The 12,675-nt window shown below is 42.7% G+C and overlaps 1 protein-coding gene across 1 annotated transcript in view; it reads left to right on the top strand.

The window, feature by feature from the left end:
• top2b (DNA topoisomerase II beta) overlaps positions 1-12,675 on the top strand; it is an 83,176-nt gene that overhangs the window by 38,743 nt on the left and 31,758 nt on the right. Inside the window, 1 exon segment of the mRNA XM_039820178.1 lies at positions 6,467-6,601. Within this exon segment, the coding sequence (XP_039676112.1) occupies positions 6,467-6,601 (135 nt within the window).

Here is a 12,675-nt window from a genome sequence, read left to right as displayed (position 1 = left end):
TAGGCCGTCGGTCTCAAACCGAACTCGTTCCGAAAATCGCTCGCATCCAGTGGTGTGGAAGTATTTTGGATTCAAGCAAGACGACGAGGGTCAGTCTCATGTGATTTGCAAGGCATGCTTTGCCCTCGTTGCAGCACCGCAAGGTAACACCACAAATCTTTACCAGCACCTCAAATGTCCCCACAAAGTGCAATATGATGAAGTCTTCAATTAGCCTATTTACAGCCATGTTCAGGACCATATTCAGCGCAGTGCTTTAAACTTCTATTTTTGGTAACCTAGTTGAATGGCCAGTTGAATGTTAATTCTATAAAAGGCAAGCAGTTAAAGAGTGTGCTAAGAAATCATTGTTTTTGATACTGTACTTAAATTGGCAATTGACAAACTAAATTTCTCTAGAGACTGAAGCTGTAGCTACAGCATGTTGATTGACATGTTTTAATTATGTAAAGACATGTTCAAGGAGTTCAGATAGTGCCTGTATCAGCGCCATATTTAGTTCAGTGTGTTATATGTCACTATTTTTGGTAGCCTACTGGCCAGTATGTATTATATTTTCTTTATTCATTGAAGCCTCTAAGTTTACAGGCTTGTGGTGATGCGCAATGTGCTATAGGTGCGTTTGGTACTGCCAATTTGTTTTGTTTTGTCATGGTTCATGTGTGCAATAAACATTACACTTCATGAGAAAAAAATCTTGGCAGAGAATCGTGATATCAATTCTAAGGTAAAAAATCGTGATTCATATTTTTCCCCGAAACGTGTAGGCCTAGTTAACACTACACTTGACAGCAGATAACGTTAGCCTACCGTTAGCTAGCAGCTGGAGTAAACACTGTTAAAATGCTGACAGCTAAACGGTGTAAAAGTTTGTCTGTATTTCACTGTAGAAGAATGTATGACAGTGTGCAGCTGCTGTTGTCAGAAAAACAACACAGATGTTGCGTACATTCAAAGTTATTGTAAAATACCCTTTTCCCATCCAGTGGTTGTTTACCCATACAGACATGTCTCGCTTTATTAGATAGATAGCCTGCTTATGAGTCAGTGGCGATTTCTTTAAGACTGCAAGGGAAGCTCAGCTTCCCCCAAAATCTCTAAAATGTAATGGTCAAAAATGTACTATTGTTTTAACATTTTATTGACTAAATGCGTTAGAATACATTAATCTCGAAGACGAGTTGGTTCAGAATTAGCTTACTCGATGTCCTTCTCATACACTCCCATAGCGTCTCAGTGCATTTCCCTGTTGAAGCCTAGCGTCCGTTAACTTCAATGGGACTGCTTTGAGCAGTTTTTTTCAGTGATTCGAAACTAGACGGTCATTGGATAAATGCTGCAATTATGTCCCGCCCACGGACGCTCAGCGTCTCTGGGGGTCAATGGAGCAGTAGGCTGGCCTGGACGCTGGGCTTCTGCGTGATGATTGGAGGGTCTGTCGAAGTTTTGATTGACAGCGATTTTGTACTATAAAAACTCGCCGAAGCTGTTCAACTTCAAGCAGAGCTCCGCTCAGTCCCATCGCGGATTTTGCAAGTGTAGTTGAAAGACGAACTGCTGCAACCTATTTCTTGGTATTTGCTTGGCGAAATTGCTAGCCAATTTTCATCATACATTTCATATAATTATACACCACATTCCTTGTTTCAGTTTAACCTAATTCCCACATTTCCTCCTACGAGTTTAATATTGTTTTGTTACATCGTTTGTTCGATCATTCATTCATACAGTAGGCTAGGCTAGTGTTGTAGGGGTGAACTAGCCAGCTAGCAAACTGCACACGATGGCAGACAATGCTAATATTGTCGACCTGATTTTGGCAAAGCCGTTTGAAACTCTTCCTTACGAGGAGAAACTTAGAGTTAAACAGCAGGGTTAGATCAACACTTAAGATTTATTTAGTGCAAAAGACAGGGCAAAGTAACAGGTCTGTTCAGCTCTCCTGGTATGACGAAGTTAGCTGGCTGACTGGAAGTACAGTGACAAAGAAAATGTACTGCTGGCCATGCCTCTTGATGAAACCTTCTCACAGATATTATAAATTAGTATTATAATAATTATATTATCATTATATTATTTAATTATTACATTATTATTATATATATTATTATAATATTAATATAAATAAATGGACAATGTTTATGATGTAAGCCAAAAATGAGCTTCCCCTCTTTGAATGACCAGCAGCCGCCACTGCTATGAGTGGCATCACGCTCTGTCTGCCACTTGTCTGTGGTTGTGCTTTGCATGTGTGGGATTCTGAAACGTCTTTAAATTTGGGAATTGTCGTTTGTTTATTCAATGTCAAAGACGAAGTAGTGCTACTTTGCACATTTTAGTTGGTCTAAGGTGTATTTCACATTTTAGCTGCCAAAGCTCCGCTGCTTTCTTCAACCCTCTCCGTGTCTGTTCCTGCGCTGAGCTCAATCAATGTGCAGTGTGAGAGGGGAAGTGGCCAGTGGCTAGAGCAGCAAAGGCCAATGTGTGCTTCTTTTACCGCCGATATGTTTTGCATTTCTAATCCAAACAACGTCAAACTCGGCACTGCACTTATTCGTGCCCGTAGCAAGACACTTGTCAAGTTTGAAATCCATCGGACTAACAGTTCGAGAGAGATGCGCATAACACACACACACAGACAGGCAGACGTTCCTGCAATTCATAGATAGATGTTAACCCTTTCACATTGACATATTTAAACTTTATACTGAGGTGGCTTTTGTCGTCATTATCTCTGGTTGTGTTAGACCATTGAGGGAAATGTTGCAAACCTATGAGCAGAACTGCTTTAAATCAATACTGGATTGCTATATGTTAAAGCTACAGCGCATACTTTCTGTCTCCCCCGTGAGGAATTCTAAGTAATGAAAACAAAACTGTCGGAGCGTTCATATGATACAAGCCTTCTGTGATCGCACACCGCCCCCTCCCCTCCTCCACACAGTTGCTTGTAGCCAAGGAGGACACGGAGGATTAAAAAAACACGATGGATTCTCCAGAAGAGGTAATTAGCCTCACTTGAGTTTCTGCGCGGGAAAGTCACCGGACGACACAATCTTCTGAACATAGTCATACTGAGAAATACAGAGAGAGTTGTGTGGAGTTGATAATCTTAATTAGCTTTGTAGCAACTCATTTGGCAATTGCTTGAATGTAATGGGCGTTCATTAATATAAAAAGTTACGCACTAAAGCTTTAATGTAATGGCATACCTTAATTGATTGTTCCACAACCTAACATCAAACAATGTTAGGGCAACTAACGATTATTTTAATAATCGATTAATCTCTCGATTATTTTTTCGATAATCGATGAATTGGATAAAAACAAACTAAAAAGCATTAATATCCAACCTTTTATTCAAAAACAGAACTGACAGTGCAATTCACAGTAAAAAAAATCTTCAGAAAGTGCACAAACAGGTTGCTCCTTGAACTGAGCTGTTACGTTTTTAAAAAAAGTTTTTTTAAATAAAGTGCACAAAAAGAGTAAAAATAAATAATTTATAAAAAATAAAGAAAAATACAAATCAGAAAACTTAACAGGATTTGTTTGAACGTCAGAACTTCTTCTGACTACTTCTTCTCTACACTACACTCACAGACGCACACACTCACAAATTCTCACTCCCTTTGTCCAGACACTTTGCATTGCAATGCAAAAATGTGAGCATGTCCACATGCTCCTGGCTCAGGCTCGCTCTTTTCTTGGAGGCTATGTTTCCTGCTGCAGAAAACAGACCCTCAGATGGTGTTGAGGTGGCAGGGATACATAGGTAAGACTTGGCTAGCCTGGCCAACATGGGATATCTGTCATTGTTAGCCTTCCACCACAGTAATGGGTTTTCTTCCTTGGCAAGGCTCTTTTCTCCAAAGTATGAGAGGACTTCGTTCCTTGATTCAGTAGCTGTAGTATCGGTGGAGGTAACACTGCAACTGCCATGCTGCTGCACATCGCCCTTCTCTCTTCAAGTGCCATTGTTTGCACTTTAGTTTGAACATGTAGGACTTCATCAGGTGAGAGACACTTCAGTTTCCTAAACCTTGGGTCAAGGACCATCGCAAGAATCACTGTGTTTGGTGCTCTATCTGAGAAAGCAGTCTCCCTTTTCGATCTCTCCTGCAACTGCTGCACAGCAGTGAGTTGGAAAGCCCGCAGCGGTGCTGACTTGTAGGCAGCACTCTGGGCGGACTTCATCAGCCCCTTCACAAGTGGAGGTATTGCAGATATTGTTGCATATTTCTGTCCACTCATGAACACAGTGACACATTCAAAAGGCTTGAGGACTGTTGAAAGCTCTTCCAGCAGGCTCCACTGGTCTGGTTTCAGATCCAGGTACCTTTTGCCTCTTTGTGTGACAGAGCTGTCGGACAGTGTTGCTGTTACAGGCCACCTTTGCTCAAGCAGTCGGCTTATCATATAGAATGTGCTATTCCACCTTGTGCTTATGTCTTGAACAAGGCTGTGCTCAGGTGTGGCCATTTGTTGTTGTTTCTCTCTGAGCTTACTGCTGGCTAGCTCGCTTTTCTTAAAAAGCCCTGACAGCTTTTTCAATGCTTGGATGCTTCAATGCAGCATTGATGACAAGTTGCAAAGTATGGCCAGTGCAACGGACAGAGGACCACCCATTTGCCGCAGCCACAATATTAGCACCATTGTCATGGACTATGGCAAAGATTTTGCTAGGAGGAATTTCAAATCTGGCCACTACCTGCTTCAACCACTCTGCAATGTTAGATGCAGTATGTCTGTCCTGCAGTGGCATGGTGGTGAGGCAGATTGACTGCATGTCCCAGTCATCTGTGATGTAGTGGCATGTAACACCAAGGTAGGCTTCAGTTGCTACACTTGTCCATACATCAGTGGTGAGAGCAAGTTTGCTGTTGTTGGTGTTTATTGCAGTCTTCACTTCCTTGAATGTCTCTTCATATTTTCTCTCCATGAGCTTTGTGAAGTGGGTCCTGGAGGGCAGTGTGTAACCAGGGTTCAAGGTGTGGATCATTTTAGTGAAGCAGTCATCTTCAACCATCGCCAGAGGCCTCATGTCAGTGACAAGCATGTTGAGGATACTATCCGTAAAGACAGCGGCTTGCTGTGGTGTACATGATGGATTTCCCATCAAGAAGCCTCTCACGGTTTGCTGTTTTTGTCTGGAATCAAAAAGATAGTATGAGTATGTGTAATAGCACAAAGTTCACTTGAAGTTTATTCATTAAATTATTACCATCATTGTAGTAAGTGCAAGTTAAGTTCATTTATACACCACGTTTAAACACAGCTTAAGATAACCAAGTGCTATAAAAAAAAACTTTAAATGAAATTAAAAAGTACAACACGAACAAATATATTTGTCAACAGTAACTGATATGGGACAAAGCACAGAACGTATACATGACAAGATTGAAAAACGAATGGGCCAAAAAAGGCGAGTGAATAAAAACGTGTCTTTAGTCTTGCAAACTATACCACCCCTGCTAGCTAGGCTGCTGTTGTCAACGAGCTAGCGCTAGCTTGTCATGCTTGTAAAGCTGGATAACGTGCAACTCCACAGCAGCACCAGAAGAGCTACTGGAGGGACGTTACGTTCCCCACTTCAAAACAGAACAAAAGTAGGATTGTGTAGTGACTTACCCTGCTGTTGAACTCCCTTCCTCCTCATCAAGGACTCCAACATGTTTGCGTTTAAGGTGTTGAATCATCACCGTGGTGCTCCCGTGCCATGTCATTACGCTTTTGCATATCTTGCAATTAACACACTTTTTCGATTTATGTAGTGTAAAATGCTCCCACACCTTGGAGGATTTAGGTCAAACTGATTTCTCTGCCTCCGCCATGTGTTTCAGAAAGTTACGGGTCTCTCCATATTTCCTCTACCCCCACTCTGCTCTTTTTTTCTTTTCTTCCACTCCGCACGGCACTCAACTCAATTGCTTTTATCTCCGCGACTGAGTGCCGTGTTGCGCGACACAACGAATCGATAATGAAATTCGTTGCCAACTTTTTTAATAATCGATTTTTATTGATTTTATCGATTCGTTGTTGCAGACGTAACAATGTAATGAGAAATAGCTAATTAGGAGACGGTTTAAGTGACATAACAAGACCAGGAAACCCCTTTCTCCAAGTTCACAAAGCCATCAATCAGCCAATGAACCAGCAAACACTGGAGGTTGTTTACAGCCAACACAAGTTTAATGAAGTGACCTCACATTTCAGATCTTTGGGGCTAGGACACTTGTGCATTGAATGTGAAACGTTTTACTCATGTTCTTCTTCAAAGAAAACCTGTAAAGAATTGTGAGTCTGAATGTACTTATGCTAGTATCAGTTGTGCTACCCAGATTTCTCATGGACCTCCATGGCTTGTTGCTTGTAGTGGGATTCAGCCAGGAGACTAAATCTTTTAGATGAAAAGTGAGACCAGTCTCTCAATATATCTCTCTGTGTATTTTCTGTCCCCAAACAGCTTCCCAGCTACAAAAACTTCAAAGGAGTGATCCATGAACTGGGTCAGAACCAGTACCTGGTCAGTGGAGAGGTGTCGGTCATCGACAGAAACACCATCGAGATCACAGAGCTTCCTGTTCGGACATGGACACAGGTACAGTTCTATGGAGGAAATATTTATTCATAATTCAAATTGAAAGTACAAAGAGAAATTGAAAGTCCAAAGAGAAAACAAAGCGAGATCAAATTTAAAAATACATATTTTTTTTTTAATTTTCAATTTGGCTTTGGCTTTTGAATTTGATATTTGGCTTTTGAATTTCAATTTAACATTGGCTTTTAATTTTCATTTAATATTTGGCTTTTGAATTTCAATTTAACATTGGCTTTTAATTTTCATTTAATATTTGGCTTTTGAATTTCAATTTAACATTGGCTTTTAATTTTCATTTAATATTTGGCTTTTGAATTTCCATTTAACATTGCCTTTTCGTTTGGATTTAATATTTGGCTTTTGAATTTCCATTTAACATTGCCTTTTCGTTTGGACTTGACACATGTCAATGTAAATGAGGAGGCGTGGTCCAAAGGCTGGTGGGAGGGTATGAAGCGAAAGGGGTGTAGAGGCACCTTATGAACAGCAGGGGGAGCTGACTGCTGAGGAGCATCTGTCTGCAGCTTCACAACCAGGCTGGCTTGGCCTCTTATTTCACATGATAGAAAATGATGATGTAGGCTAAACACAAACGACATTTCATGCAAACGCAGAGAAAAAAGTGAGAGAAAGAAAATGGAGAGGTCGCAGTTCGGACGTTGACTATCCAGTTGAGATTGTGTGTGTGTGTGTGTGCGTCCTCGAGATCTGACCACACACAAACACACGTAAGCAGAGCTACCCACACCCATGTTTCTACTGTTGCTTAATTTTATATATATATATATATATAGATGTGTGTGTGTGTGTGTGTGTGTGTGTGTGTGTGTGTGTGTGTGTGTATATATATATAGATGTGTGTGTATATATATATATATAGATGTATATTTTAAATACAGTCCTAATCTAGTCCTTACTAACACGGGCCCAATTATTTTCTATCATGTGAAATAAGAGGCCAAGCCAGCCTGGTTGTGAAGCTGCAGACAGATGCTCCTCAGCAGTCAGCTCCCCCTGCTGTTCATAAGGTGCACCCCTTTCGTTTCAGACCCTCCCACCAGCCTTGACATGTGTCAAGTCCAAATGAAAGGGCAATGTTAAATGGAAATTCAAAAGCCAATATTAAATCCAAATGAAAATCCAATGTTAAATTGAAATTCAAAAGCAAAATATTAAATGAAAATTAAAAGCCAATGTTAAATTGAAATTCAAAAGCAAAATATTAAATGAAAATTAAAAGCCAATGTTAAATTGAAATTCAAAAGCAAATTAAAGCTGCGAGCAGCGATGGACGGGCCCTCGCGCCTCTGTGTGCGTCAGGGTTACCGGCGGACTCCGCTCCTTGCGACCGTGCATTTGCGTGGCATTCAGACACGGAACACCCCGCCGAGTACGATACCTCACACAAGATTCTACGTCAGGAGTTCATTAGCTGTGAAAGGGGGCGTGGCCAAAGCATAGGGGGCGGGCCAAACCATCACCAATGAAGAAGGAAGTCTCTGCTGAGTTCATTGATACCTCACACAAGGGTATACCTTAAACGGTTCAAATTGTATGAAAGGGGGCGGGGCTTAAGCATAGGGGGCGGGTCAAACCATCACCAATTAAAAAGGAAGTCTCTGCTGAGTTCAATGATATCTCACAGAAGTGTTTACATCAATCGGGCCATTAGTAATACAAGGAGGCGTGGCTTGAACATAGGGGGCGGGCCAAACCATCACCAATGAAGAAGGAAGTCTCTGCTGAGTTCAATGATACCTCACACAAGGGTATACCTTAAACGGTTCAAATGGTATGAAAGGGGGCGTGGCTTATGCATAGGGGGCGGGCCAAACCATCACCAATAAAGAAGGAACTCTCTGCTGAGTTCAATGACAACTCACACAAGACTCTACCTTAAACGGTTCAAATGTTATGAAAGGGGGCGTGGCCTGAGTAAGTGGGCGTGGTCATATTATAGGGGCTGGCTCAGTATCACATGTAAATTGGATGATGTTTGTCATATAAGGCAGATTTCCTGTTGCCAGCGGGGGGCGCTATGACCAAAAGTCAATTTTGGCCTGTAGGTGTCCTCAGGCCTGGACCCTTGTCAATCGTGAGAAATTTCGGGCAGATACGACAACGTACACTCAAGTTACAACAACTTCTTTGTTCATCGCTAAACACTCAAAATGGCCGCCACGCCACGCCCACACCGTCTGACGAAAAGTTTTTCTTTTAATAACTTTTCATCGTTAAGGTGTTGGGATGGTGCAGACCAAGTTTGAAGTCCATCGGATTAAATCTCTAGGAGGAGTTCGTTAAAGTATAGCACCTTGACTTTTAGGCCTACTTCCTGTTGCCACTAGGGGGCGCTATGACTTTAAGTAAATATCGGCCGTTATTTGTCCTCAAGGTTGGACTCTTATGAATCCTGAAAAGTTTCGAGGTAATCGGACAACGTACACTCGAGTTACACCCACTTCCTGTTTCGGCGGCGAAACGCACAAAATGGCCGCCCTGCCACGGCCACGCCCTATGACGAAAAGTTTTTCTTTTAACAACTTTTCATCTTTAACATCTTAAGATGGCACAGACAGAGTTTGAAGTTGATCGGATGAAATCTCTAGGAGGAGTTCGTTAAAGTACGACATGTGGAAATGGCCAAAATCGCACTGATTTCGAACTTTGAAATCAAAATGCCGGACTTCCTGTTGGGTTTAGGGTATTGTGGCAACCCAGGGGACGTGAACGGCAGATTCACAATGAACATAGGGGACAGAGACAGTCGGCTTAAACAGAAAGTGTTCTTTAATGAAGCAGCTCGGGAAAACAAAGGTAATGGTACAAACTGCAGCTGTGGTTTCTTCCCATCTGGGGTAGGTCAGCCTTTACAAGGTGTAGTCCTGGGCGGATTTAAGCAGAGGGAGAGGTTAGTCTTTTCCTGGCCAATTTCATCGTTGACCATCAGCTCCCAACATGTTGCTCCTCTGGGCCTTTGTTGCTCACTGTCTCCTTTTCTTTCCTGCAGCCTGGGGCTGGCTCTCTTAACACCTCCCTCTGATTACCTGATGGGCTGCAGGTGTGACCAGTGCCAGGTGCCAAGTGGCTGCAGCACCTGCACAGGCAGATAGACTCCCTCAATCACTTCCCCCAGTCTGAGCCTATGTACCCGTGCCCTGTGCTGGACTGGCTGACCCGTTTCCCCTGGTTTGCCACAGTATGGCTCTAATGAAGTTTTTTGTACATCTTGACATGTTACATATGTGTACCAAGTTTCGTGAGTCTACGTTAAACGCACTGCAGGGGCTCAATTTTCTTAACTTTCTAGGGGGCGCTAGCGAGCCATTTTTGTGCGCCTATTCCCGAAACCCTTAAAATAGGTAAATTTTCACCAGACTTGATGCGACCGCCAAATTTGGTGAGTTTTTGAATATATTAAGCCCCTCAAAAAGCCAATTCATTTGACGGGAAAATAATAATAATAGAAGAATAATAATTCCTTCAGTTTCAATAGGGCCTTCGCCGCTGTCGGCGCTCGGGCCCTAAATATTAAATTCAAAAGCCAAAGCCCAAAAAATATATATTTTATATATAAAATATTTTTAATTTGATCTCGCTTTGTTTTCTCTTTTGGACTTTCAATTTCTCTTTAGGGCTTTGACTCCGAACTTTGTTATTCGAATATCATTCGAATATTTAAAAAAAGAATGATATTCGAACGAATATTAGCCAGCCCTTAATATTCAAACCTGTTATGGGCATTATTTTTTGTAAATGCGTTTGCTTGTAAACGTTGTTTTCAGTTCAGATTCCGAGGCTTTTTCACGCATTTCAAAATGTAATTAAAACTGCGAGCAGCGATGGAGCGGCCCTCGTACGTCGCGGCTGTTTACCGGGCGGACGGCTGCGCCTCGCCGCCACCGGCATTCGGCGCGGCACTCGGACGCCGCAAATCATCACCAATTAAAAGGGAACTCCCCGCCGAGTTCAACGATACCTCACACAAGACTCTACGTCATACGGTTCATTAGCTGTGAAAAGGGGCGTGGCTAAAGCATAGGGGGCGGGTCAAACCATCACCAATTAAAAAGGAAGTCTCTGCTGAGTTCATTGATACCTCACACAAGGGTCTATCTTAAAAAGTTCAAATTTTATGAAAGGGGGCGGGGCTTAAGCATAGGGGGCGGGTCAAACCATCACCAATGAAGAAGGAAGTCTCTGCTGAGTTCAATGATACCTCACAAAAGACTCTACCTTAGATGGGTCAGTATTTATTAAAAAGGGCGTGGCTTCAACATAGGGGGCGGGCCAAACCATCACCAATGAATAAGGAAGTCTCTGCTTGATACCTCACACAAGGGTCTATCTTAAATGGTTCAAATTTTAAGAAAGGGGGCGGGGCTTCAACATAGGGGGCGGGTCAAACCATCACCAATGAAGAAAGAAGTCTCTGCTGAGTTCAATGACACCTCACACAAGACTCTACCTTAAACGGTTCAAATGTTATGAAAGGGGGCGTGGCCTGAGTGAGTGGGCGTGGTCATATTATAGAAGGCGGCTCATTATCACATGTAGACCACACATTCTAAGTTTCATGTAAATCGGATGATGTTTGTCATATAAGGCGCATTTCCTGTGGCCAGGGGGGGCGCTATGACCAAAAGTCAATTTTGGCCTGTAGGTGTCCTCAGGCCTGGACCCTTGTCCATCGTGAGAAATTTCGGGCAGATAATGACAACGCATACCCCAAGTTACAACAACTTCTTTGGTCATCGCTAAACACTCAAAATGGCCGCCACGCCACGCCCACCCGTCTGATGAAAAGTTTTTCTTTTAATAACTTTTCATCGTTAAGGTGTTGGGATGGTACAGACCAAGTTTGAAGTCCATCGGATGAAATCTCTAGGAGGAGTTCGTTAAAGTATAGCACCTTGACTTTTAGGCCTACTTCCTGTTGCCACTAGAGGGCTATGCGACTTTAAGTAAATATCGGCCTTTATTTGTCCTCAGGGTTGGACTCTTATGAATCCTGAAAAGTTTCGAGGTAATCGGACAACGCATACTCCGAAGTTACACCCACTTCCTGTTTCGTGCGGGAAAATGCACAAAATGGCCGCCCACGCCCCCCGGCCCTATGACGAAAAGTTTTTCTTTTAACAACTTTTCATCTTTAACATCTTAAGATGGTACAGACCGAGTTTGAAGTTGATCGGATGAAATCTCTAGGAGGAGTTTGTTAAAGTACGACATGTGGAAATGGCCAAAATCGCACTAATTTCGAACTTTGAAATCAAAATTGCGGACTTCCTGTTGGGTTTAGGGTATGGCTCTAATGAAGTTTTTTGTACATCTTGACATGTTACATATGTGTACCAAGTTTCGTGAGTCTACGTTAAACGCACTGGAGGGGCTCAATTTTCTTAACTTTCTAGGGGGCGCTAGCGAGCCATTTTTGTGCGCCTATTCCCGAAACCCTTAAAATACGTAAATTTTCACCAGACTTGATGCGACCGCCAAATTTGGTGAGTTTTTGAATATATTAAACCCTCAAAAAGCCAATTCATTTGACGGGAAAATAATAGAAGGAAGGAAGAAAGAAAGAAAGAAAGAAAGAAAGAAAGAAAGAAAGAAAGAAAGAAAATAATTCCTTCAGTTTCAATAGGGCCTTCGCCGCTGTCGGCGCTCGTGCCCTAACTACACGTCGCGGCGACGCACGTCTCTCGGCCGTGGCTTGGTAGCGTTGCATTCCCCCCTAATTCTCAAAGAAAGCTGGCTTGCCCAGGGCCAGGCCAGCTCAGCAGCGTCTTTCTCCCGTCGCGTTCCGCTGGGGAGGGGGAGGGCGGGGCTGCTCCTCAGTCACACAACAGAAGAGAAAGGACTGTTTCGGCGGCCACAGGAGAGAAATACATTGCATGCTCGCTGGACAATACTGGCAACTCTTTTTTATTTTACAGAAAGTCGCTGTCTTTTCTACAGAAAGTCGCCAGATTTGTCGCTAGTCGCTTTTGTGAAAAAAAGTCGCTACGTTGGAAACACCGCCCACACACACTGGCTCGACGCACAAACCAGCACACGAGTATAAACATCAGACC

This window comes from Perca fluviatilis, chromosome 13 (assembly GCF_010015445.1).
Source record: "Perca fluviatilis chromosome 13, GENO_Pfluv_1.0, whole genome shotgun sequence".
Taxonomy (NCBI): domain Eukaryota; kingdom Metazoa; phylum Chordata; class Actinopteri; order Perciformes; family Percidae; genus Perca; species Perca fluviatilis.
The sequence above is the reverse complement of the archived record's forward strand: the minus strand, read 5'-3'. Positions and strand labels throughout refer to the sequence as shown.